We start from the raw sequence: 25,383 nt of genomic DNA on the forward strand, positions 1-25,383 counted from the left end.
CTGGGCCCGGACGAGAGAGGCGTCCGCTCAGAGCCCAATTTAAGTATGGACTCATTATATATTTATGTTATATATACAATATTTATATATAAATATTATTTGATGTTGTTGTATTAATAGAGAATATAGTTTGATGGTCAAGTGTAACATGTATTACTTTTGAAGTTTTGGGTTCAAATTCATATAATTTCAAATACATAATATGATTTCTCGTATATTTAAGGGTCCCTAATTCATATTTCACCCCACGATTGATACTATTTATTTTTTAAAAAATATCACATCAAATATATTTTTTTTCTCACAAAACATCAAATTAAATATTAATTTTTTACTATTTTTAAACTTTCAAATTTTCAAAAACCTCCAAAAATCCATATCTAGACGAACCCGAATTTTTCAGACCAGTCATGCGATGCGGACTTCATCACTGGGTATAATTTTTTTGGTACGATGCGGGTTTGGATGATGGAAAATGGATTTATTAATTTTAGACAAGAAAAAAAAAAACTTACACAATAGGTTACAAGATTGGAGGGCATAATGGGAAATTTATATCCAAACTTAACACGGTCTAACAACATTTTATTTTAGAGGTGAGTATAAATTAGGTAAGTCGTTCGTCTCCACGAGTCACATTTATCTTTTGTGTCATTCTATTTAAAATAAAAAATATTTTTATATTTATATAATTTTTTTATTTTTTATTTCTACAAATGTCCTTCTATTAGCATTATAAAATATTAATAGAAATATTTTTGCAATTTTTTCTTAATTTGTATTATATTTTGATATTACTCTTTTCGTCCCATAACTATGTATTTATTTGTTTTTTGCACGGAGTTTTAGAAATATTAGTATTATATTAGAATATAGTAAGAATAAAGTAGAAATAACTAAAATAACCTTATTGGTATTGTGTGATATAAAATTAATGACATTTGTGTAATATATTGAAAGTTGTAAAAGTATTTGTAATGTTAGATAAATAGTATAATTACTAAAAAAACAATGGATATTTTTTCATAGAACGGACTAAAATGAAAAAATGAATATTTTGTTATGGAATGGAGGGAGTATTAATATTGAAAAATTAATATACAAAAAGTAAATAAAACCCCTAAAATCGAACAGATGTAGTATTTCTTAAAGTACGAAGACATTCGACTTTTAAGTAGACACGTGTTTCAGATAATTAGCAAAAATCATAAGTAAATTTTATGTTATTTTGTTTATATATTTGTGTATGAATATACTACTCCCTCCGTCCCATGTAATATGAGTGTATTACTATAGATACGAGAATTTAGGTAAAATATAATTAGTAAGTAATTAAAAAGTGTATTAGTAAAAATAATTATTATTTAGTAAAAATAATTATAGATTAAAATTAAGATAAGTAAATAGTTTAATTAAAGTTAAGAAAATTATAAAATTTAAAATTTAAAATGCGATTAAAGTGCATAATTATATTTCTAAAAATATAAATGACAAGTTATGGGGGACGAACGAAAATAGAAAATAGGGACAAATTATGTAGGACGGTGAGACTATATTGTAATTTTTATAATATATAAATTAAAAAAAAACATACTGATTTTTTTTTAATTATTTTTTAATAAGACATAATTGTTACAAAATTCAAATTTTTTATTGTTTCACATCATACCGACATAGAAAAACACACCCAAACACAATCAAACAAACCCTATGTATTATTGAAAATACTTGGTAAGGGACAAATTTTCAAAGATAATATTTTCATCGCTTTTTCAATTAGATACATAAAAATAAAATAAAATAATCTAAAAATACCCAAAAAAAAAAAAAAAACACAACTGTCCCTTTTATTAATTAATTAGTAATTAATTAATATTTAATATTTTGAAACTATCGGCTGAATGTAAACTCTTCCTTGTTAAGAAAACGAGTTCTTCCTCAATCTTCATCTGGGATAATCTCCAATCAACAGACCATTCATTGGTCTTTCATTGACGCGGTAGATTGAATCATCCCTTCCTGGATAATTCTGAGAACCCCTCGTCTGTTTCCCCTCAATTTATTTTGTTGGAGCTTTTCGATTTTGAACAGAAATTGGGGGGTTTGTAGCAGAAATCCCCCTTTCCTGAATAATGGGGCAGCAACAATCTAAGGATGAATTGTTGTATCAGCAGGTCAGTTATGGAAATGTTGAAGGCATCAAAGCTCTTCGAAGCCAAGGAGCCGGTCTCGAGGTATTCGATTCGCCTTCAATTTGCTCATATACATACATAGTTCAATTTATTACGGAGATGAAATGCTCAAACGATCTGAAACTATAATTGATAGATTAGCACGGATTCTCGTATTTAGAAATGGTTATGTTCAAAGTAGCTCTGTTGGATTGTGTTTGCAAAGTGCGATATTGTAATGGTGTTTATCTGTGTTTGGGAATTTTGGATTACAGTGTTAGGAAATCAAACAAACAAACAAACTGGATAATCGAATGGATCGGGAATACTTTTCAAAAGTTATAATTCGATAATCTAATGGTGAACTCAAGAGTTCTGATCAATATAGTGTCTAAAATCCAGATTGATTTTGTTTCTTATTCTAAAAGTGATCAGGAAACCAAAGTTAATGTAGTGGTTTTTGGGATTAAGGATTCGACTATTGATCATATATTTTCGTTTGAAATATGTCCATAAGGGTAGGTTTAGCTTTCAGATTTGATATTTTCTAATTTGTATTTAGCTCGACACAATATCCTGTTGATTTCGAGTAAATCCCAATCATACTAATTCAACAGCAATCTGCATTTTCTATAGAAGTTTATGCATTTTGGTAGCATTCGATAATGAATTATTTGGAGCCTTTGGTAGTTCGTGTCAACTATATTTCTGCTGTTTATGTCGCTTCTGAAATTGTTTCGGTGTTCAGTGGATTGATAGGGAAGGCAAGACTGCATTAATTGCAGCTTGCATGAATCCCGTGCTTTACAATGTTGCAAACACTTTGATCGAATTGGGCGCAAATGTCAATGCCTACCGTCCAGGTAGAAAGTCTTTTTTCAATATCTGTTATTATCTAGCTAACCAGGCGTTATTACTTTCATTCATTGTGATCGTAGCTTCAATCAATCGAAAGAAAGGCCAAACTTATGTAATATTGTTGTTATGGTATATTGAGTTAGTTTTACTACAATAGTGGTTGTTATTCTGTTTGTGTGCAAATTATTGTTTGTTTAATTAATTATTTACCTGTCGATAGGCTAGTTATTGTAGCGGTATCGATCTTTTATTTTTCTTTATTTTCAACCTTTCTAATATATTCATGGAATGAGATCTCTAAGCGTTGGTCATGGCATCCTTCTAATCTATCTTTCGCTTGATGTCTCTGTAATTGTTTACTAATTTCTCATTTTTTTCAATTTGGAGGTCGCCATGCTGGAACGCCTTTACATCATGCAGCGAAAAGGGGTCTTGAAAAGACTGTGAAGTTGCTGCTTTCACATGGAGGTGTGTATGCATTCATCGATGCGATTCATCGTGAGATGACAAAGTCCTCTGTGATTATATTTATTAACCTCTAATTGGCCCGTTTATGGGAAAATTTCAGCTAATGCATTAATAATGAACGATGATTGTCAAACTGCACTTGATGTCGCCAGAGCAAAAGGATACTGCAATGTTGTCCGAGCAATTGAGGTAAACCTTTTGCCCGGTCATCATCGTTGATTGGTTTTGTTTTCATGTTATAATTCACCACAACTGATTGTTTTTTTGTGGCGTTCGCCAGGAACATTTGTGCTTATTCTCCGGTTGGCTTCGAGAACTCTATGGACCTGGCTTTCTGGAACTTCTTGCACCTCAGTTGCTTTCAAGAAGAGTGTGAGCGCCGTACTCGTTTTTTAAGTGTTTGATTGGCCCGTAGCACAAATTTCTTATTTCTCATTTCATGTTACATAAGATTTAATTTCATTAAGTAACGGAGCCAAGTGACTTGTTGAATCTCTCCAATTTGTGATGTCAATCCTATCATTTGCATTTGCATTTTTCGCTTCTTAGTTCAGTTACACATCACAGGGACCTTATTATGATTCATTTATGCAGTTGGGTCGTTATCTTGCCTTGTGGCTCCCGTAATATTAGAAAGCCCTTAAAGTTGGAGCTTGCTGTTTATGCTGGTGCACAGGTACCTACTTATCTCGATCTTCAACTCTTTGCCGCGATTAAATATAAAATGATTTATAACTTATCCATCTACTAAGTTTAATTATTCTTTAGTTCTTCGTTACATTGTATTATGGTTTCCTTATATGTTTCGGATGCTTTCCGTAAGTTTTGAAGTGGCCCTGTATAAGCTGCATATGCCATCAAAACTAAAGATTCTTTGTATCTTATTTGTATCATATTTCTCGTCTCGCTCAATTTTACTTCTTTGCAGGATCCCCAACCGCGCACGGTTATTCCATTATGGAAAGCAAACCTAACAGAGCCTAACTTTAATCTGCCAGACCCCGCAGCAGTGATATCTGATTTTTCCCGAAGTACGTATTTTAATTTCAGGTTCATAATATACTGTTAGCACTTTATACCACCGGAGACGCTAGACATCGGAATATCATATGTAAATGGTCGAAACATAACTGCATTACAGTGGATTCATGTTTGATGAATGTTCCTTAGATCTGATAATCATTGAGATTAAAACGAAGACGCATAAAATGGTTTTTTCACATTTAAAGAGATAGAAAACGGAGAAAGTATATAATTCGAAGTCGGCAACTTTTCCTAAGATTGGTTTGATTAGTATCATGGAGAATGCTGTTTGCCTATGTTTTCAACTAAACGAACGGAATATGCATATGTGTAGTCAAGGTGTGCAATTTTTAGTTTCAACTGCGACGCATTTATCGGTTTTGTGTATGCCGTTTACATGTGAAATCGTATGCTTAGTTTTAATCTCGCATGCTTTTTCGCTGTCGATATTAGCTGAATTCACTCATACTACATTCGATAAATTAAATTTCCATGAGTTTGTTCGATCGACACTAATCCATGTGGTATTGCAGATACACTTATCAAACTTACGCCTACTCACGAAAGCGAAAAACACCAACTGCAGAGGTTTTGCAATGCTTGTAAAGGAATTCCTCAGGTATATCATACTTCAAATTATTTGCGCCGCTTTCTTCGGTCCTATTTATGCTGTTTGTCCCCGTTCTAACTCGAAAATAAATTTCTAAACCAGGTGATCCATCCGACGTTTCCTCAAGCCCCTACCGCCCCAGCAGATCCGTCGAATCCTGAAGATGCCGAACTCACCATGGCAATTAACGCATCCCTCGCGTCTACACACGAAACACTACCTCACACCAACACCTACGTCGGATCAGGAGCGGATGCATCCACAAGTGCCGGGAATTCTCAAAATCCCGCGACAAATCAAGAAAATTACGATGTGGGGACATCGAGCAAGAGCAAATGCCAGATGGAGGAATCTTGTTCGGTTACATCCACTGTCCCGGCAGCTCCTGAGAATCCTTCTCCTGCTATTCCATCTGCCCCTCCTGCTGACGGACCGATTGAATATCCGTCTATCGACGCAAGCCCCATCGACATTCCTTCTTCCTCTCTGGATGCCGTTCCTGACGAAGGTAACGGAAAGAAAGATGACGCTGCGACTTTGTGCTGTACGATATGCCTCGACGCTCCTCTGGAGGGCGCTTGTGTGCCCTGTGGCCACCTCGCCGGGTGCATGTCTTGCCTGACCGAAGTGAAAGGTAAGAAATGGGGCTGTCCGGTCTGCCGCGCCAACATCGACCAGGTGATTCGGATATATTCCGTTTGATTTTCCGGCGATTCGAAGGCGGTATGTATGTACAGTTTGTTGCTGTGGAGTGAAGCTATTATCTATAATCAAATGTGAAGGTTGGGAGATTTGTATGGAAGATTATCACATTGATCTTGGATCCTTTCATTTATATGTATGAATTGAATGTGTGCTATTTTTGTATTTCTAAGTATTTTGATTCGTGGTGTTTTGGGGTTAAACCATATTTGGATGCGATGTGATGTTATATATACGGTCACGAATTAATTGTTTATCCGGTCAAATCAGCATGGTGCTATTTTGATCGGATAAATATATATTATACAAGTAACGTATATTTATATATATATATCAACATATTTTTAATACAGTATAATTCAACATATAGTATATATTGTACTATGTGTAAATATTTGTTGGTTATGTATAGCCGAATTAGTACATAATTCACAGCTTTTATATATATAATGTGAAAATATCTTGTCCCTATTTTTTTAATGCATTCTTTGGGTGTGTTCGTCTTCAAAACATTACATAACAATCGGTTATATCACATTGTACAATTATTATAATTTAAAATTTTTACTATTTAAAACTCCAAACTTTCAAATAAACACACCTTTCTCCAAACTTCCAAACAAACGCACCCTTAGTAAATTTCAATGGAATCTAGTAGTCTATATTAGACGAATCACATCTAATATTTAAAAATTAGAGTAACAATTTTAAATGTTACTACTATATTTTGATACCAAAGAAACCTTTTTCAATCACTACAAATTAGATATAGACTTCAAAATTTTGAACTATTTAATTAAATATTTAGTGATAAAAATATATATATATATATATATTTAAAGTAATAGTAGTTTTTTCAAACGTTAATACTGAAAATATGTTTTTATGAGTTGAAGAAATTTGGAGCATGATTTCTGCATTCCATTTACTACGAGTACTATTTCCATATACCTTCCTTAATTAATTAATAAAATCAAAATAAATCCAAATTTCAAAATCCAAATTATCCCGCCTTTTCCAAATTCCCTTTATTATTAAAATCACACACCCCAACAAATCACCAGATCTCTCATCTCAACCTCTCCAATTTCTCAATGTCGTCGGTGCGGCGCCTCAAGGAGCGCGGCGGCGGAGGGGGCAAAATCGCCGCCGCGCCGGCCGGAAAGATATCTCCGGTGCTAGGCAAGGAGAACATCAGGTCTCGCTCCACAAGCCGCCTTCGGGAGACCACTCAGAAGCCCAACCTCCGCCCAATTCCTCGCCTCGACAAGTCCGCCGCCGCGGCGGCGCCGGAGGAGCCTCCTTCCCGGCGATCTACTTCATCTGTTCCGCGAGGTAGGAGCTCTAGCCCCTCTGAATTCACTCGTATCTTTTCCGATCTGCGTAAAAATTCCACCAAAATTTCTCTCGCTCCACCCCACCGGAAAGTCAGCAGCGTCGCCCGGAAAGTTCCTAACGAGAAATTCATCGAGAAATCCGATAATCCTAAGAAATTAGCGAAAGATTTCGTTAGAAATGGACCGATTTTGGGGGAATTTAGGGAGAAATCAATTTTTAGGGTTTTGAATTCAATTTCTAGTGAAAAAGCTTCTTCAGAGTTCGATTCAGTCGAATCGAAGGTGAAATCAGTCCGACAGAGGTTGAATTCGAGGGAGACGAGGCCGATCAACAGAGGTAGCAGTGTTCTAGAAGGTTCGAAAATGGACAACAAGAATCCAAGCAAGCTTCATGAGAAATTAGCCTTTCTGGAAGGTAAAGTGAAGAGGATAGCTTCTGATATCAAACGTACAAAAGAGATGTTGGATATGAACAATTCAGATACTTCGAAAATGATCCTTTCCGACATTCAGGAAAAGATTTCGGGGATCGAAAAGGCTATGGGAAATGTAAGTATCCAAGATAGCAAAGGGATCGAGGCTTCGAATGTTCGAAGTTCGGTGAAAGGATTAAACGTCGACGAATTAGAGGCGCGGCTTTTTCCGCACCATAAATTGATTCGAGATCGAACATTGTCGAAGGCCCAAAATGTCGGAACTTCCGAGGCTGTCGATGACGGAAATGCGATCGCGTCGGAGTTTTTGGCTTCTTTGAATAGGGGAGAAGAATCGTCGATTCAAGAAATGTCTCTAAATGTATCCATCGATAAAAACGAGAAGTTCGACGAATTATGCGAAGAACAAGACGTTCCCGGGATGATGTTCGAGGATGGCGTCGAAGATTGTCGCAAGAATAAGCTGACGAGTATCGGATGCAAGCTGTCGACGGGCGGATGGTTCGTGTTCGAAGGAGAGTCGGTGATTCTTGCGCACGACGACGGTTCTTGTTCTTTCTACGACATAGCGAATTGCGAGGTACGCGATGCGTTTATAACGTAGAAAAACGATCAATTTTATCGATGTGCTAATTGTTTCGTTCGTTTTCAGGTGAAGGCCGAGTACAAGCCTCTGATTTCGCAGTCGAACGTTTCGAACGATTGTTGGATAATTCGCGCGCCGAGCGCCGATGGATGCTCGTCGCGCTACGTCGTCGCAGCTTCAGCTGGAGATTCATTCGGATCGGGGTTTTGCTCGTGGGATTTTTATTCGAAAGAAGTTCGAGCTTTTCATTTCGAAAATGAAGCTGTGCGTGAAAACAGACAGATGTGGTTTACGCCTTGCGGCCATCTTATTACATCGGCTGCTTGCGGACAGAGGACGGTGCAACTCTACGACATTCGCGACGGGGAGAATGTAATGAAGTGGGAGCTGCAGAAACCCGTTCGGGCGATGGATTACGCGACTCCTTTGCATTGGCGAAATCGGGGGAAAGTCGTGGTCGCAGAATCGGACGGCGTTTCTCTGTGGGACGTTAGTTCGCTTAGCTCGGAGGCGCTGCTTTCGGTTCCTTCCGTTGGTCGCAAAATTTCTGCGATTAGCGTAAACAACACTGATGCTGAAATCGGGGGAGGAGTCCGGCAAAGGTAATCTTAAGCGCATTTTATTCGATTTTGCAAAGATCTTGAGTTCATTTTTTTATTTTCATATGGTTTGCGTCGAATTTGTCGCATAAATGCAGCTCGAGCGCGGATAATATATGCGAATTTATTATCCGCGAATTTAAACTTGAAATCGATGTCGAGATCATATTGATTGTGAAAATCATGTTTTTTACGGCAAAATTGCTTTTAATCCATCTGTAGTTTGAAAAGCCTGTATCATACTTCTTCATGATTTAGAAACTGCAAGAGACTTTCGTCGTATTGCACATAGTCTTCGATGAAATTCTACTGCTGTTTCTAAATTCTAAGGAAGATGGCGCAGACTATATAATGCATAGAGCTGTAAGCGAGCTCGAACAGACCCGAGGTTGTCATGTTTGAACTCCGCTGGTTAAGAACTCGAGCTCGGCTCGACTCAGCTTATTAAGAGAAATTTTATTTTATTAATAAATTTAAATAAAATTGAATGAAAATATAATATTTATAAAGATATATATACTTATTAAATATAAAATTATTAATTTAATTTTTTTTAAAAAATATTGTCTAACGTTAGCGAACAAGCTCGAACTCGTTTGTGAACATAACGAGCCAAAATTTATGTTCGTGTTTGGTTTGTTTAGTTTAACAAACGAGCTTTTAGCAAGCTTAAACGAGCCGAATCGAGCCAAGCTCGTAAATTGTTCGTTTGTTTTACGGCTATAATAATGTGCCGATAAAAATGTTTTGAAGAACATTGATTTTTTTTGTCTTTGCAGAGTTAGTTCGCAAGACGCGGAAGGAAACGACGGGGTGTTTTGCACGGAGGACTCGATAAACGTTCTAGATTTTCGACACCCTTCCGGAATCGGCCTCAAGATACCGAAAGTTGGATTCTTCGCGCACTCGGCGTACTCGCACGGCGACTCGATCTACGTCGGGTGCTCCAATTTAATCTCGGCCGGGAAGAAGCATTACTCGGTGGAAATCCAACACTTCTCGCTGCGGAAACCGGGGCCGTTTGCGACGTACATTTTACAGGAAGAATCGAACGATGCTCGTCGAGCTGAGTTGTCGTTGGCGCAAGTGTGGGGAAATTCGAGCCTCGTGATGGGCGTGTGCGCGCGGGGATTGTTCGTTTTCGACGCCGTGAATGGGAACAGATTGTCGCCGTCTTTCGACCAGTCGAGCATTGTGAAGGAAGTTATCGGAGGGGACGACAACGGTGAGCTGCGACGGTCGCCGGCGTTCGACTACTCCGGTTCGAGGATTTTACTGGTTTCGAAGGACTGGACTGCGCAATGGAGGTATTTGTTGTGATGATTTGTTTGTTTTAAGGTTTTGGCAGCCATTGTTGTGTGGATGATGAAAGTGTTTAAGCAGTTGATGGCTGTTAAATTTGGATGTTTTTTTTGGGGTGCATGTGTGTTTTTGTTTCTCTGGTGAGGACTTTTAGCTTAGTTTATTGATAAATTTGATACGCGGCTTTTTTAAGAATTGTGTTGATAATATAAAAAATAATATTTTATATTAAATATTTTTTTTTAATAAATATAATATATATTATATTAATAGGTGTGAACACTGAATATTTATTTCTGAAAAAATTTTAAATCAAATATATACTCTCTTCGTTCATAATAAAGTATTTTTTTTTTTTAATATCTGTACTATCTATATAACATTACAAATATTCTTACAGTTTACAATATATTATACAAATGTCATTATTTTTATATCACATATATTAATAAGATTATTTTAGTCATTTTTATTTTATTTTTATTATATTTCAATATAATATTAATATTTTTAGAACTATGTGTAAAAAGCAAATGAATACTTATTTTTGTGGGACGGAGGGAGTATATTTTTTTATCATAAAATATCAAATTAAAACTAATTTTTTACTTTTGAAATAATAATTTTTTCAAAAAAGTGTTCTCTCGTTTTAACTTAGAACATCTTTTTTACCCTTTTTCTCCGCTTCATTCCGAAGTATTTCTTCTGTTTTAATAAAAGTAGTTATATATTAATATCAAAATATTCTTTAAATTACAAATATATAGTTATATATATAATTATTTTTACATAAAATAAAAAAACAAAAATATTAAAATTTTCTACACACTTTGGAGTAGACGGAAGGAATATATGTAATAAATACTTGAATTTATTTGTTTAACATGCATAAGTTCAAGTTATAATTTGAACTGGAAGGTTATGGCATAATTCACTTTTGAGATTTAAAAACAAACAAATAAATTATAATGGTTTTTTTTTTTTTTTTAATCTATATAAAAATATACTCCCTTCGTCCCAATACAATAGTTTTATTTATCATTTTTGTTCGTCCAAAAATAATAGTCTTATTTACATAAATAACAATATCACCATAAAACTAGTATACTCTTTCATTTTTATTACACAATTATCACTGTTTTTTACACTAATACACTCATGGCAAAAAAGTCTTTTATCCATACTTTTTACCAACAACCAATATAATATCAATATTCCTTAAATCTCGTGCCAAATTCAATTAAAAATATAGTTTTGGGACGAAGGAAGTTGCGCACCAAAAATTTTCTCTATAGACTTAATTCACACATAAGCACTTTGCCTCCGACTTCTCTTTTATGTCATATATTCTCTCATTTAGTACATTGTTCTCACGTGATTATTCGAATAATTAAGAAGAGATTTGAATTTCAATTTACATTTAATTCGTGATGAAAAAACAATATCGAATACTATTTTAAGAAATAGTTTTTTTTTTTTTTCTCTGATGTGGGATATATTCAACAACCACTTCATATTTTTCACGCTTTCTTTGCTCCTTTGGTATTTGAACGATATCTTCACTCTACATTTTATTTTTTCTCACACTCATACTTTATTACTTTGTTCTACCATTTTTAGTCTTTTGATGGTTACTTGTTACGCTATGGCTACTTGGTCGATGATGTTTTTGTTTATTTATGGTATACAAGGCTTCAATTCGATATGGTTGTATTGATTCACTTTTTGGATTGTATTTGTTGTGTTTCATTCTATCCTTTTTGAGTTGAGTGTGTTCGTTTGAAAGTTTGGATTTTGTTTTGAATAGTAAAAATTTTGAATTGAAATAGTCATATGATCTGATGTTTTGAATATAAAATTAATTTTTAACATAATTTATAAAAATAAAAACTAGATATTTAAGTTTATAATTTTTTTGCGAAAAGAGTTTAATGTGATTTTCCTTAGAACAATTTGTGAGTTGTTCATTGGAAGACTAGTTTCTCCACCTAAAAAAAATATATGCACGATTTATTTATAATAAATATTTTTTAGCTTATGATTTTGTCATTCTTATTTTAATAAATAATAATTAATTTTCACAAATTTTTCTACTCATTTTATTACATTTTTTGTCAAAGTTTTAGTAATTTTTATTATATCATCATTTAAATTTTTATTTACCTTATTTTTATATTAAAATATTATGTAATTTTTTTGTGCTCACTCAAAATAACATAATTATTTGGATAAAAAAAAATATATAGGTTTTTTTTTTTTTTTTTTTTAATGTTTCAATTTAATGTATTTTATACGAGATATAAATAATTGTACAATGATATAAAAAAATAAAATTTTGTATTAAATATTGTTGAATAAAGATCATTACTCAATAATAAAGACTCCAAGTCTCCAACTACACATAACTTGTAAACATATTTTTTAATTATTTATATTTAAACAATAACTCCAATCTATCCATAACTTCAACTACACATAACTCAAATTTATCTATTTACTTTTTTCATGGTAATATTTAAATATTAATTATTATATTAAAATATACTACAAATTAAAAAAAACGATAAAAATACTTCTATTGATGTCTTATAATACTAATGAAATAAAATTTGTACCAAAAATTATACAAATATAATGATATTTTTAATGTTAAAAACAATGACACCAAATACAAATAGATAGATTGGGTGTGGACGAGTGTACTATTATTGTTGGGCCGAGCCCAGCAGTCCCACACGTGTGAATTGCCAACAATTTATTGTCATTTTATGAAATATTATTATCACAACATGTATAAATAATAATAATAATAATAATAATAATAATAATAATAATAGAATCATATATGTTTCTTGCCGACGAATGAGTCATGTATCATATGCAATTATCAAAATTAAATGCAAGAAGTAAATAAAATAAAACTTCTTGTCTTATGACTTTATTTATATGCATATTTTTTAAAATTTTGATATTATTTAATAATAATAATAATAAATTACATCAAATAGTTATCTATTCTTTCAAAATATTGAATCAATACAAATATTTTAATAGTGTTATTTTGAAAAGATTTCGAAATTTTAAAATGTATGTTTCAAATTTACAAATATTTTAGTAGTGTTATTTTAAAAAGATTTCGAAATTTTAAAATGTAGGTTACAAATTTTTATTTTATTTTTTATAATGTGAAAATCTGCGCCTATTATTGTCAGTATGTTTTTGACTAAATTTCCTTTTTATTTTGGGTTTGGTTTAAAAAGATCGGATTTATGTTTTAATTAAAAATATTATTTAAAGATATAAATTAAAGAGGATATAAAATTTACTATTGACTAAAAAGTGAATATTTTATGTAGGCAAAAAAAAAATGCATAAATTTGGTGATAAAAGAATAATGAATAATAAAATTTTAATTGTTTCAATTCAAATTTCACTTATTATGCGAAGAAAATTCAAATTTGTTCTTTAAGCATTATTCAACATTTTTTTTTTTCCTGAAAATAAAATAAAACCTGAAGATGAGAAATGGTGAAAATATATATAAGGGCAACTTTCTTTCTACCTCCAAAAATAGATTAAAAAAAAAAATGGCGTCCGCACTGACACACACGCAGTAAAATGAGCATATAAAAATTCCAGAGACGAGATCTAACCGACGACGATCCATTCCAATCAATTAATTCCATGTTCATGTAAGCAGCTCTATCCTCACTCCCCCCACCCCACCCCTCAGATCTCGAATACTCTCCTGCTTTCTTTCTTTCACATTGCATTCTTCATTTTTGATGCGGCGATAGATTGATAGCTTCGGATCAGATCTGCCCTGTTCCCGATTCAGTAAGCCTCTTCCTGCCCTTTCACTGCATTGCTTGCTTGTGTTAGATTTGTGCTCTTCTTCTTTTTTTTTTTTTTTTTTTAGGTTTGTTTTGCCGGATTGAATCGGCAGTAGTGTGTGTATGTTGATTGAATTTAATTAAAATTTTCATGGGTGTGAGCGTTTTGGATGGTTTCGGGTTTGCAGATCTGTATCTGTGGAGGTGCAAATTGAATCGATTTGTGGAAGGGGATCTGATTGCTGATTTGAATTTTGACTGTAAATCGGATGTTTACATGTGAGAAAACGTTTGTAGTGTGAGGTTGAAAACTTGAAATTGGATTTAGAATCCAACCTATTTTGTTCTATGGCTGATTTGTACTGATTTACTCAAATTAGGTATGAACAGGTGCCTTTCAATTGCTTTGATCATCGTAGCTTAGTTTGTCGAAAGTAAATGGAGCATATAGTTGCTGATATTCTTTGTTCTTGTTCTTTAGCTTTTTGTTATAACTTGATTGGATTTACTCAAATTAGGCTTGAATAGGTGCCTTTCGATTGCTTTAATAATCGTATCTTTAGTTTTCCGAAAGAAATTGGAGCAAAATGTAGTTGCTGACATGGTTTGTTCTTGTTCTTTAGCTTTATGTCATAACTTGATTGTTCGTCGTGAATGACACAATAAATGAGATCATATTTAAGAATAGTAGTAGTAGTAGTTGTTCAATTATTACGAATATTTGTGGAAAGAATGAGTGTCATAATGTGACTTCATCTTTTGCTAATAGGAATTTTTGACATATATTTATTTCATCGAAATGAAAGACAATGACCGAAAACTCCAAAATCAAATTGCATCAATGCATAAGGGTAGTTAATGGGATATGACATTTGTTTTTCGCTACATTTTGATTTTGTGAACTGTGTTTTGTGATTATCTGTTTTCCCATTTGAGTATGGATATACCTTTATTAGAAATACCGCCTTTGCGATTAACTTATCTGAAAGCATAGATTCATGGGAAGGATTTTTTTCCTTTCACGGCACGTGTTACTTTTAGCAGAATTTACTAGTGATTTTCTTGCAATTTTTTTTACAATTTCATAACTGGATTATGCAACCTGATTTACTTCTAGAAGTATCCTTATGTATGGTTTGTTTGATTTTATACGTTGCTTGACTCTATACTTTCATCTATATTATGCTTATTTAAAAGATTGTTTGATCTCTATTATAAGCTGACGTTCTTAATCTTTAAGGTGAAAAATTGTGGTGGTAGGAGAAGGAGGTGTTTCAACTTCACTGAATCTATTTAAATGACGAGGGGACGACCAGACGGGCGGCAGAAGAAGCGGTTGTTGGCCTCTGTTTGTCTTGGGATTGTGTTTGTCGTATTTCTGTATTTCTACTTTGGTTCTAATAATGCTGGCGAGTCTGCTCTGGAGTACGGTAGCCGCTCTTTGAGAAAGCTAGGTTCTTCTTATTTGGGAGGAGATGAAGATTCCGACAAGCAAGATGATTCGTCAGTCAAGTTTGGGCTAGATGATGGTGAGGAAGGAATCTATCCCAAGAGCTTCCCTGTAAGTATTTTGTAAGAAGAATGCCGACGTATTGATGTGCTTTCATGCCATTGTTTTCTTTTATGACATTTTGTAACCATTCCTTTTGTTTCTAAGGTATGTGACGATCGCCATTCAGAGTTGATCCCTTGTCTTGACAGAAATCTTATTTACCAATTGAGATTGAAGTTAGATCTATCTGTGATGGAGCACTATGAAAGACACTGCCCAATGCCCGAAAGGCGGTTTAATTGTTTGATTCCTCCTCCTCATGGATACAAGGTGGAGGGAGACCTCTTTTCTTTTGGTTATGCAATTGGTGTTTTGACGGCTGCAGAATACGGCTAACAATTTATTAGATTTTGTGTTTTTACATCCTTTTCTTTTGAATTACAGATCCCGATCAAATGGCCACAAAGTAGAGATGAAGTTTGGAAAGCTAATATTCCACACACTCACCTAGCACATGAAAAGTCCGACCAGAATTGGATGGTTGTTAAAGGAGATAAAATTAATTTCCCCGGAGGAGGAACCCATTTCCATTATGGAGCTGATAAATACATTGCACACATTGCAAATGTAAGTCCCCATATATCCACCATTGATGTAATTTTTGAAGTGTTTTGAGTGTGAAATGTGTTTTTCATTTTGTTGGTCTGAAATTAATTTGATATGATGATATGAATGTATGAAAGATTTTTGGTGAGATTTTGTTGTAGGTTTGCAAGAATGAATAAAAATCAATTGGGATTTGAATAGTGTAACTATCGAATATATATCTCAACTTGTTGATTTATATTTGTTTTTTAATATTTATTTTGAAATAATGAAATTTATATTCTTGTTTTGAATGTGTTTTAGCATTTTTAATTCAAAACTGATCCAAAAGAAGTCTCCCTTACTCGGATTCTTGTTTGGTTTTCTGATGGCAGATGCTCAACTTTTCCAACAGTAACCTCAACGACGAAGGAAGGTTGCGCACGGTTTTCGACGTCGGCTGCGGTGTTGCAAGTTTTGGTGGATACCTTCTTTCATCTGATATCATTGCCATGTCACTAGCGCCAAACGACGTGCACCAAAACCAAATCCAATTCGCTTTGGAGAGAGGAATCCCTGCATATCTTGGCGTTCTTGGGACAAAGAGGCTTCCTTATCCGAGCAGGTCTTTTGAATTTGCACACTGTTCCCGTTGCCGAATCGACTGGCTTCAGAGGGATGGAATCCTTCTTCTTGAACTGGATAGACTTCTCAGACCTGGCGGCTATTTCGCTTACTCATCCCCGGAAGCTTACGCTCAGGATGAAGAAGATCTTAGAATCTGGAAAGAAATGAGTGCCCTCGTGGAACGTATGTGTTGGAGAATAGCTGCGAAAAAGAACCAAACTGTCATTTGGCAAAAGCCTTTAACTAACGATTGTTATTTGGAAAGAGCACCTGGTACTCAGCCGCCACTCTGCAGGTCAGACGATGATCCTGATGCTGTTTGGGGCGTAAAAATGGAAGCCTGCATCTCGCCTTATTCTGATCGTAAGTCACTGATTTCCGTACTGCGCCAAGATTTACGCTTGATGAGCTCACATGATTTGGATATGTCATTTTCTAAACTTTTCTGAGATTTAAAAAGTTCAAATATATGCTTTGGATTTATTGGTTATATTTTTTACTACTTCTCATCACCAGACGATCACAAAGCCCGCGGCAGTGGACTGGCGCCCTGGCCTGCTCGATTGACCTCTCCTCCTCCACGCCTTGCTGATTTTGGTTATTCAAGCGAAATGTTTGAGAAAGACACGGTAATCAAAATATATGTTGTTTCTTTAATTATGTGCGATTTTGTCCTTGTGGTGTTGGCTGCAGATCTATGCTTGCCAATAATTTCAATACCTTGCCAAAATGGGTCAATATTTAACTTTATGCTTAATTAACAGGATCTGTGGAGGCGGAGAGTGGATCATTATTGGAACCTCTTGAGTCCGAAGATCTCTTCTGACACCGTAAGAAATTTGATGGATATGAAGGCGAATTTGGGATCATTTGCTGCTGCCTTGAAAGACAAAGATGTTTGGGTAATGAATGTTGTACCCGAAGACGGACCCAACACCCTCAAGATTGTCTTCGACAGAGGCTTGATCGGCTCAATTCATAACTGGTAACAAATAAGTACCTTTGCTGATTTTATTTTTAGCTCATTGACGTCGTATGCTAGATCATATTTAGATAAGCAAACAAACAAAGCTTTAAAAAATCGGTCTATTAGTAGTTCTAAATTGGTACACTGATATGGAATTTAGCCGAGGAGTTTGAGTCGCCTAGAATGATTAAGATTGGAGCTAAATATCAAGTTAGACCACTTGATGCGAGGTTTTATGAGAAAAAATAATACTCCATCCGTACGGTTCCAATGGTTCTATTTACCTTTTGCGTCATTGTACTTAACATTAAAATTTTTCTTATATTTTTAAATTTTTTTGCAAAAATGTCATTATAATAGTATTATAAGACACTAATAGAAGTATTTTTGTCATTTTTCCTTAATTTGTACTACGTTTTTATATAATAATTAATATTTAAAGATCAACACGCAAAAAGTAAACAAGACTCTTAGAGCCGGACGGAGATAGTAATATATTTTTATTGGGAATTGTGTGAGCTGAATAGCAATTTGAGTTATTAGTGATGGCTGGATCATTTCTAAATATTCTGGAATTTATCCTAACAAATACTCCCTCCGGCCATTTTAAAAGTATATATTTACTTTTAGCCGAGTTTAATAAATAATACCGTCTATGTCCGTCTCTAAGGGTTGTATTTATCTTTTGTGTCATTGTACTTTTACATTAAAAATATTTTTATATTAGTATTATAAGACACTAATAGAAATATTTTTGTTTATTTTGCTTTAATTTGTACTACGTTTTGATATAATAATTAATATTCAAAGATCAACACGTAAAAAAGTAAATGTAGCCCTTAATAGCCGGACGGAGGTAATAGTATTTTAATTGTAGTAGATAGTTAAAAGTAGTGTAAAAACAATTATACTTTTACCTTTTGGTGTAAAAGTAACGATGTGATGGTAAAATACAGAGTATTTATAGAAAAAAAAGTGCTTTGTAATTGAACAATTTAAAATATAAATATGTATACTTTGCGAGTATGATTTAAAACTGCGACCTTCTAATCGGTTCGATTTCCCTCAGGTGCGAATCCTTCTCCACATACCCTCGAACCTACGACCTGCTCCATGCCGGGAGCATTTTCTCGGACATAGAAAAGAAAGGTTGCAGCGGCGAGGACCTTCTGCTGGAAATGGACCGCATCCTGAGGCCAACAGGCTTCGCCATTTTCCGCGACAGGCAGCCGATCATCGACTTTGTGAAGAAGTATCTCGGCGCGCTCCACTGGGAAGCAGTGGCGACGGCAGAGCCAGGCGCAGAGGGCGGCGAGGATGGAGACGAGGTCGTGCTGATCGTACAGAAAAAGGTGTGGCTGACGAGCGAGAGTGTGCGCGACGACGCTGCCGCCGAGTAGATTTTCATCTGCTTCGAAGAAACAGAATCGAAAAGGAAAAGCTTTCCTTTCAACAGGAATTTAAGGTCAGCAGAAGTGTCTTGGAGAAATTTTTAGAAATAATTTAAGTTAATTGGTGAGGTTTATTGATGATATGAGTCTGTGAGTTGTGTTAAAAAGTGTTATTTTGGAGAAGACCATATAGCCATCAGCATCATATTTTGTTCTTGCATTTAGAAATATGTTATTCTTCGTAATTATAATTGTTATTATTGTTTTGTTTGGTATTTGGTATAAGAAGCTTATTTAATTTTGGAATTTGGGAAATGCTGTAATATTTATTTATTTATTTATGTTTTAAATAATTCATCGTAGGACTTCCAATTACAAAGTAATTATTTTTTAAATATATATATTTTTTTTCACAAATACTCGCAAAAATGTCATTAGACTAATTAATATATTATTATTATTTCATTAAATATTCTATTTTTATTTGAAATTGTGTAGTAAATTAAAAAATAATAATATTTTATTTATAAGCGGAATGGGGTAAAAGATAGTAAAGTTAAATGTATTGATGTATGATTATGTTTTCTAAAATTTAAAAAAAAATAAATAAAAATGAATGGAATATATGAAAATTATAAGATTTTATTTTTATTTTAATATTCCTAATGTAAAGGGATGCATTGGAATTGAAGTTCTTGTTGGATATTTTGTGAGATAGTTTGATTGGTTTAAACAGTAAAATATGCATAGTTGTATGAAAATATTAAGACCGTTGGAAGGACAAGTAAAAATAATAATATCTTGGATAAATTTGCTTTCGTTGAGAGTCGAACTCAAGACCTCCCGCTTACTAAACGGGTGCTCTAACCAACTGAGCTACGAAAGCACATCTGCAGATGTTTTATAATAAAATTAAAATTTTTTTTATTCCGTTTTGGGATTATCAAATAGACTAATTTTATGGATTGAAGGAGTATTTTTTAGTGGAATATATAAAAATAGTAAAAAATATACATTAAATTGAGATAGAAGAAATATATATTTTATATTTGAACTAATAAAAATGATAAAATGTATATTTTTTGAAGAAAAAGGAGTATTATATATACAACAAAAATAAATAAAGAAATTTACACAAAAAATGGGTCTTGGGCTGTGTTTGAAGGATGGGTTATTGACTTATGGATGTGTATGTACTTGAAATCGGTATTGTTGATTCTATAGGTTGTTTTTTTCCGTAGTTGAAATTCGGATGATCGCACCCACTACCTACCAATGTAGGGGTCAGCATTGGTTGGTGTAAATCCAAAAAAATCAAAAAGAAAATATTTCAATTGAGACTGTTCAGTAATTGGTTTGGTTTGGTCTAAAATCAAATTTATAAACTTCGGTTTCAGTTTGGTTATGGATTTTAATTTTTAATTTTGGTTAACCGAAAAAATTGAATTTTTAAAAATAATAAAAATTTATATATTAATAAATAATATATATTGTATTTGATTGTATATGTAAAATATATATTGAAACGTGACTTGAATTTAGCTGTCTATCCAATCTGAAACCAAAGCGAAAAGAGTTGGCAGGTTTCTTTTGGGTCCATCCTAATTAATAACAAATGGACTTAGGATTTAGGGTATTTTGGAGCGCTTATAAATAGATAGTTATGGTTCCTAGCAGTAGCGTATGAAAATTTCAGTATACTAAAATCTCTCCGATTTTTACCCGTGAATGTAGACTTAATTTATTTGATTTTGAAAAAATTTAGTTCAATTTCAATTTCAATTTTTATAAATCGAAAATCGATCAAAATTGAAAATTCGGTTTGTAAGTATTAGAATATGAATTTCATGAGTTTTTTTCAACCCTTTTACAAACAAAAGACATTGATTTAGCTAGTTTCCGGTGAATCGATCAGGCATTCATCTTGTTAACTCCTTGTGTGGATTTTCTATCCTATATTGTGTATTTTTAACCGTTCTGTCAATTTGATTTCGTGTTTCTATTGGAGTTTTAAATGCCGATTGCACGAATTAAAATAACAAATAATAATAATAATAATAACAACAACAACAAAAACATTTATACTAGTTGTCGTATGGATAAACTCGTAAGCCATTCTCAATTCGAAATTTTGGGATGGATATGGGATTCGCTCGATAGCAGTTACCGTGTTGATTTTATTTAATCAACACTATGCTGATAGGACAGTAACATATACCCCATTCCAGATGAATGTATCTATTTGAAATTTTACAGTAGATTAAGAAATAATATTCTTTTCATTCACAAGCTAATATCCTAATTTTTTGTTTGTAACGTCTAACAATTATGGTCCTATTTTATTTTTTAAATAAAAATTAAGGATATTTTGATAAAATAGAAAAGAAATACTTTTAGTATGACTAATGAACATGATAAGAAAAATATTTTGAGTTGAGACGAAAAAAATATTAAATAACATACTTATATAAATTTATAATTTATATAATAAAATTAACCGCACGTATTAATAATATATTGTATTTTTATATATTATTTATAATATTATTTTCTCTATTAATTGGAGCAATTAATATTGTATTGATAAATTTTATATCAGTACCCTAATTGAAGGGTTACCTACCTCATTAATGTCCCGCACTCACATGGGCATAGACAAGGAATTGGTTGTACAATAAATGATAAGACATAAGTACCACAAGGGATGACACGATGGTGCGAGGTTTTACTCCACCAGATCTATTTGCTATATATGGTGCGCTTAGGGTGATTTATTTTGTCGAACTTAGTTTGCAGAGTATTAAATTTGATCGAGTCTAATTTACAGGATATTAAATTCGATCGAAAAGTTACCCAAAGTGTACTCTGCGAGCAGCGGTTGTGTATTTCTTCGAAAAGAAAATAAAAAAAATGACAAGACAAGAAAGAACCGGGATGTGTTTGGTTATGTTTCATTTTCATTCTTTATCTATATAATTTATTTTATTTTTTCTGATGTTTTTAGTAATAATCAATGTGTTTGATTTGTAACATGATATTTTATTTCTTCTGATGTTTCGTAATTTTTACAAATTTCGTAAAAATTATTATATCTGAATTATAAAATCTGAACTAAATTGACAAAATTGAAATCGTCTAATATTTTTTAAAATTCTAGATAAATTATAAATAAATAAACAATATTAAACAAACCATAATTTAATACTCCACCAAATAAGAACGGGTCATTTAATACCAAACATACACAAAAAAGAATTATTTGTTTTTTTTCCTTTTTTTAAAACATATATCAAAATTTGATAATATATACTATTTGATATCATAAAAATCACATTAAAATATTATTTAAATAAAAATTAAAATTAAACATTCGTTTTTAAATCAAAACTAAACACACCCCAAAGATTTATTATCTAACATTTTATACCTTCAAACAAACATTTAATACAAATCCAAATAATTAAGAATACCCAAAATGTGTGGACTTTTTTATGATTTTGACTAACAAAATTTCCTGCCAAACCTAGCCTAAACCCTACTCTTCCATCCCTTTCAAAAATATAGTTTTAGATGAGTTTGACACGAAATTTAAGAAATATTGATATTATATTGGTATTTGGTAAAAATTATAAATAAAAAGACTTTTTTCGCTTGTGAGTGTATTAGTGTAAAAAATAGCGACAATTGTGTAATAAAAATGAAAAAGTAGAGGTAGTTTTACAGTGATATAATTATTTATGGAAATAAAACTATTATTTTGAGACGAATAAAAATAATAAACAAAAATATTGTATTGGAAATGAGAATATATATATATATATATAGAGGAAAGTACTCAGGTTAAGATGGTCTTTTTGGCTAGAGACATTGTATTTTAAATAATTTAAAGTATGATATTATTTTAATATCTTTTATATAATTAATGCTGTAGGTATTTTTAATATTTTATTATATCCCAATAAAGTAAATACAATATGAATATTATTTTATAAATTATAAAATTTTATATAATTTTATTAATTAACTTAAAACTATTTTTTTAAAAAATGATAAGTTTTGAATATAAATAAAAATATTTATTAAATTAATATTTATTTATTAGGTATGTATAAAATAAATAAATTTACTAAAAATATATATTACTTGGGGGCAAGAACCTTTGAACCCCAAAAAAAATATATTATTTTCATTCACATTTAAGGTTGATACATTTTTATTTTTGTTTGTCCAATTAAAGGTATACATTTTTCAGTTTAATAATTATTAATAACTGGAGTATTACATACCATTAGGTTTTAGTAAGGGCAATTTTGTCTTAATTTATGTTAATTTGGCCACCCTGTAATTCATATATTATACTCTCTCGTACTAATTGAAATGAAATGAGCATTTTGAAGTCTTTGTAATAAATTAAAAAATAATATTATTTTATTGATCAGTGAGTAAGAAAGTTTTACATTTTTATAAAGTAATTATATGTGTAATAACATGTTTATAATTTAAATACAAATTTTAAAAAAAATATTTTAATATTAATGTATAATTTTTTTTTTTTTTTTGTAAAATAGAAAAAATATATTTATGAGTGAAACAAATAAAAATGATAAAAAAAATTATATAATTTTGATAGAACACAATTAATAAATAATGATACTATTATACTATTGAAGTGGGATAGTTAAAAAGTTAACTAAATGTATTATATAAAATTTATTAATAAGTTTGATAAAAAAAAAAAAAAATTGAGGGTAAATTAAAGAATAATATTGACAAAATTATTATTTGTTAAAATATCAGTAATAAAATTATAATGTAACAAGATATTTTAATATAAATAGAATGTATGTAAGTTTAGCCGACAATATATATATATATATATTAATATTGACATCCGCAAAAGGTATTTGATTTTGAATTAGTAAACTTCAACTTGTAACTAACAAGGATTTGTGCTGATTTTTTAAATTCAGCACATCTTGATTGCTAAAACTTAATTATAGTATAAATTATATAGTTTAATGATATAAATTAATATAATTAATTTTTACCCATTCTGCATAAGTGTTAAAATTATTTTATTTAATTATTTATATTTTACTATAGGTAAAAAAAATATCATTCACATCGATTTTAAGAGTTTTATTTACTTTTTGCGTATTGATTTTTTAATATTAATTATTATATCAAAACGTAATATAAATTAAGAAAAAAATTGCAAAATTACTTGCATTAGTGTTTTATAATACTAATAGAAGAATATTTGTACAAAAAATTATACAAAGACATGGATAAGTATAATTAATAGATAATTAAGAATGTATTAATGAAAATAATTATCCTATAATATAAATAATTATAAATTAAAATTAAAATAACTAATTAGTTTAATTAAAATTTTTTAAAAAAATTAAAAAGTTTAAAATCAAATTAAAGTGTATAATTATTTTCCAAAAAATGAAAATGACGTGGGGACGCAAAAGATAAATACGACCTTAGAGTCAGACAGAAAGAGTATAATATACACGGCCGTGTTTGAGCCTCCAACTGCAGCAGCGGCCCTTGAACTGTGGCAGTTGTCGGCGGCGACAGGGGACGACAACGGCAGTTTGAGCATTTTCAATATAATATTTTTGTAAGATGAAATAATACTTTTTCAGTTCTCATAAAAATATATACATTACGGCAGATACAAAAATTAGATAAAATATAGTAAGATAATTAAATAATTTAATTAAAATTAAAAAATAATAATTTATAAAATTTAAAATATAATTAAAATATATAATTATTTTTAAATAAAAATAAAAAATATAAACATTTGATGTGAAATGAAAATGATATATATATATATTTAAAAAATAAAAAGTAAATTCCAAAGTCTATAGGACCATTTTTTCAAAAAATTAATTATCATATTGAATGCCAAACAAAAAGTTTCGTACTTTTCGCTACATCAATAATGCAAAGATATTTATAAATATGCATGTGTATGTACACATATGGAGCCACACAGGGATTCGGGGGATCCCTAGCCTATCAATTATATTAGGGTAAACTGTTTTTTTATTTTCGTAATTGGACCCCTTTATCATTTTAGTCCCGTAAGTGGAGCCTGTCGCAAATTAATCCTATAAGTGAAAAATTTTCGCTGATTTAGTCCTCCGGCGCCGGAGATGCCCGCGTGGCTCGCCGGAGGTGACGCGTTCGCCAGGTGTCGCTGACCTGGCGGACACGTAGATTTTTTTATTTTTTTTTTCATTTTTTAAATTTTTTTTGAAACTTATTTTTAATTTATTTTAAATTTTATTTGTATTTTTTTATTTTTTTAATTTGGTCCAATTAAAAAATCTTTTAAAAAATGAAAAAAATAAAAATCCACGTGTCCGCCAGGTGTCGCT

General features: G+C 31.7%; 3 protein-coding genes and 1 non-coding gene across 5 annotated transcripts; 3 read left to right on the forward strand and 1 right to left on the reverse strand.

The window, feature by feature from the left end:
* Positions 1–1,901: 1,901 nt before the first annotated feature.
* Positions 1,902–6,035, forward strand: LOC127250230 (putative E3 ubiquitin-protein ligase XBAT35). Its single transcript, XM_051273393.1, has 9 exons — positions 1,902–2,234; positions 2,920–3,034; positions 3,417–3,497; positions 3,598–3,686; positions 3,778–3,869; positions 4,092–4,173; positions 4,426–4,528; positions 5,054–5,139; positions 5,233–6,035. The coding sequence occupies exons 1-9, from the start codon at positions 2,133–2,135 to the stop codon at positions 5,830–5,832; spliced, it is 1,350 nt and encodes a 449-aa protein (XP_051129350.1). The 5' UTR covers positions 1,902–2,132; the 3' UTR covers positions 5,833–6,035.
* Positions 6,036–6,901: 866 nt separating this feature from the next.
* Positions 6,902–10,284, forward strand: LOC127250228 (KIN14B-interacting protein At4g14310). Its single transcript, XM_051273389.1, has 3 exons — positions 6,902–8,183; positions 8,256–8,791; positions 9,568–10,284. The coding sequence occupies exons 1-3, from the start codon at positions 6,927–6,929 to the stop codon at positions 10,106–10,108; spliced, it is 2,334 nt and encodes a 777-aa protein (XP_051129346.1). The 5' UTR covers positions 6,902–6,926; the 3' UTR covers positions 10,109–10,284.
* Positions 10,285–13,738: 3,454 nt separating this feature from the next.
* On the forward strand, positions 13,739–19,335 carry LOC127250229 (probable methyltransferase PMT3). Of its 2 annotated transcripts, none has more exons than XM_051273390.1 (8): positions 13,739–13,927; positions 15,164–15,484; positions 15,581–15,745; positions 15,860–16,042; positions 16,396–16,990; positions 17,144–17,256; positions 17,392–17,612; positions 18,664–19,335. In XM_051273390.1, exons 2-8 carry the CDS (start codon positions 15,221–15,223, stop codon positions 18,992–18,994), a joined length of 1,872 nt encoding a protein of 623 aa, XP_051129347.1. In that variant the 5' UTR covers positions 13,739–13,927; positions 15,164–15,220; the 3' UTR covers positions 18,995–19,335. The 2 variants fall into 2 exon arrangements, with proteins under 2 accessions (XP_051129347.1, XP_051129349.1); XM_051273392.1 differs by having other exon boundaries at positions 15,184–15,484.
* A 462-nt stretch (positions 19,336–19,797) lies between these two features.
* On the reverse strand, positions 19,798–19,871 carry TRNAT-AGU (transfer RNA threonine (anticodon AGU)). The gene has a single exon. It is a non-coding gene; the product is annotated as a tRNA-Thr (tRNA).
* Between the last annotated feature and the right edge of the window lie 5,512 nt (positions 19,872–25,383).

The sequence above is a fragment of the Andrographis paniculata genome, unplaced genomic scaffold (assembly GCF_009805555.1).
Source record: "Andrographis paniculata isolate CXL003 unplaced genomic scaffold, ASM980555v1 Contig37END, whole genome shotgun sequence".
Classification (NCBI taxonomy): Eukaryota; Viridiplantae; Streptophyta; class Magnoliopsida; order Lamiales; family Acanthaceae; genus Andrographis; species Andrographis paniculata.

Excerpts from the sequence above, each read along its gene's own strand:
- LOC127250230 (XM_051273393.1), top strand. The coding sequence starts at position 2,133 with ATGGGGCAGCAACAATCTAAGGATGAATTGTTGTATCAGCAGGTCAGT. Across the intron at positions 3,498-3,597 it reads GTTGCTGCTTTCACATGGAG|CTAATGCATTAATAATGAAC; the intron begins GTGTGTATGCAT and ends GGAAAATTTCAG. Across the intron at positions 4,174-4,425 it reads CTGTTTATGCTGGTGCACAG|GATCCCCAACCGCGCACGGT; the intron begins GTACCTACTTAT and ends ACTTCTTTGCAG.
- LOC127250228 (XM_051273389.1), top strand. The coding sequence starts at position 6,927 with ATGTCGTCGGTGCGGCGCCTCAAGGAGCGCGGCGGCGGAGGGGGCAAA. Across the intron at positions 8,184-8,255 it reads ACGACATAGCGAATTGCGAG|GTGAAGGCCGAGTACAAGCC; the intron begins GTACGCGATGCG and ends GTTCGTTTTCAG. Across the intron at positions 8,792-9,567 it reads GGGGGAGGAGTCCGGCAAAG|AGTTAGTTCGCAAGACGCGG; the intron begins GTAATCTTAAGC and ends TTGTCTTTGCAG.
- LOC127250229 (XM_051273390.1), top strand. The coding sequence starts at position 15,221 with ATGACGAGGGGACGACCAGACGGGCGGCAGAAGAAGCGGTTGTTGGCC. Across the intron at positions 16,043-16,395 it reads ACATTGCACACATTGCAAAT|ATGCTCAACTTTTCCAACAG; the intron begins GTAAGTCCCCAT and ends TTCTGATGGCAG. Across the intron at positions 17,613-18,663 it reads ATCGGCTCAATTCATAACTG|GTGCGAATCCTTCTCCACAT; the intron begins GTAACAAATAAG and ends GATTTCCCTCAG.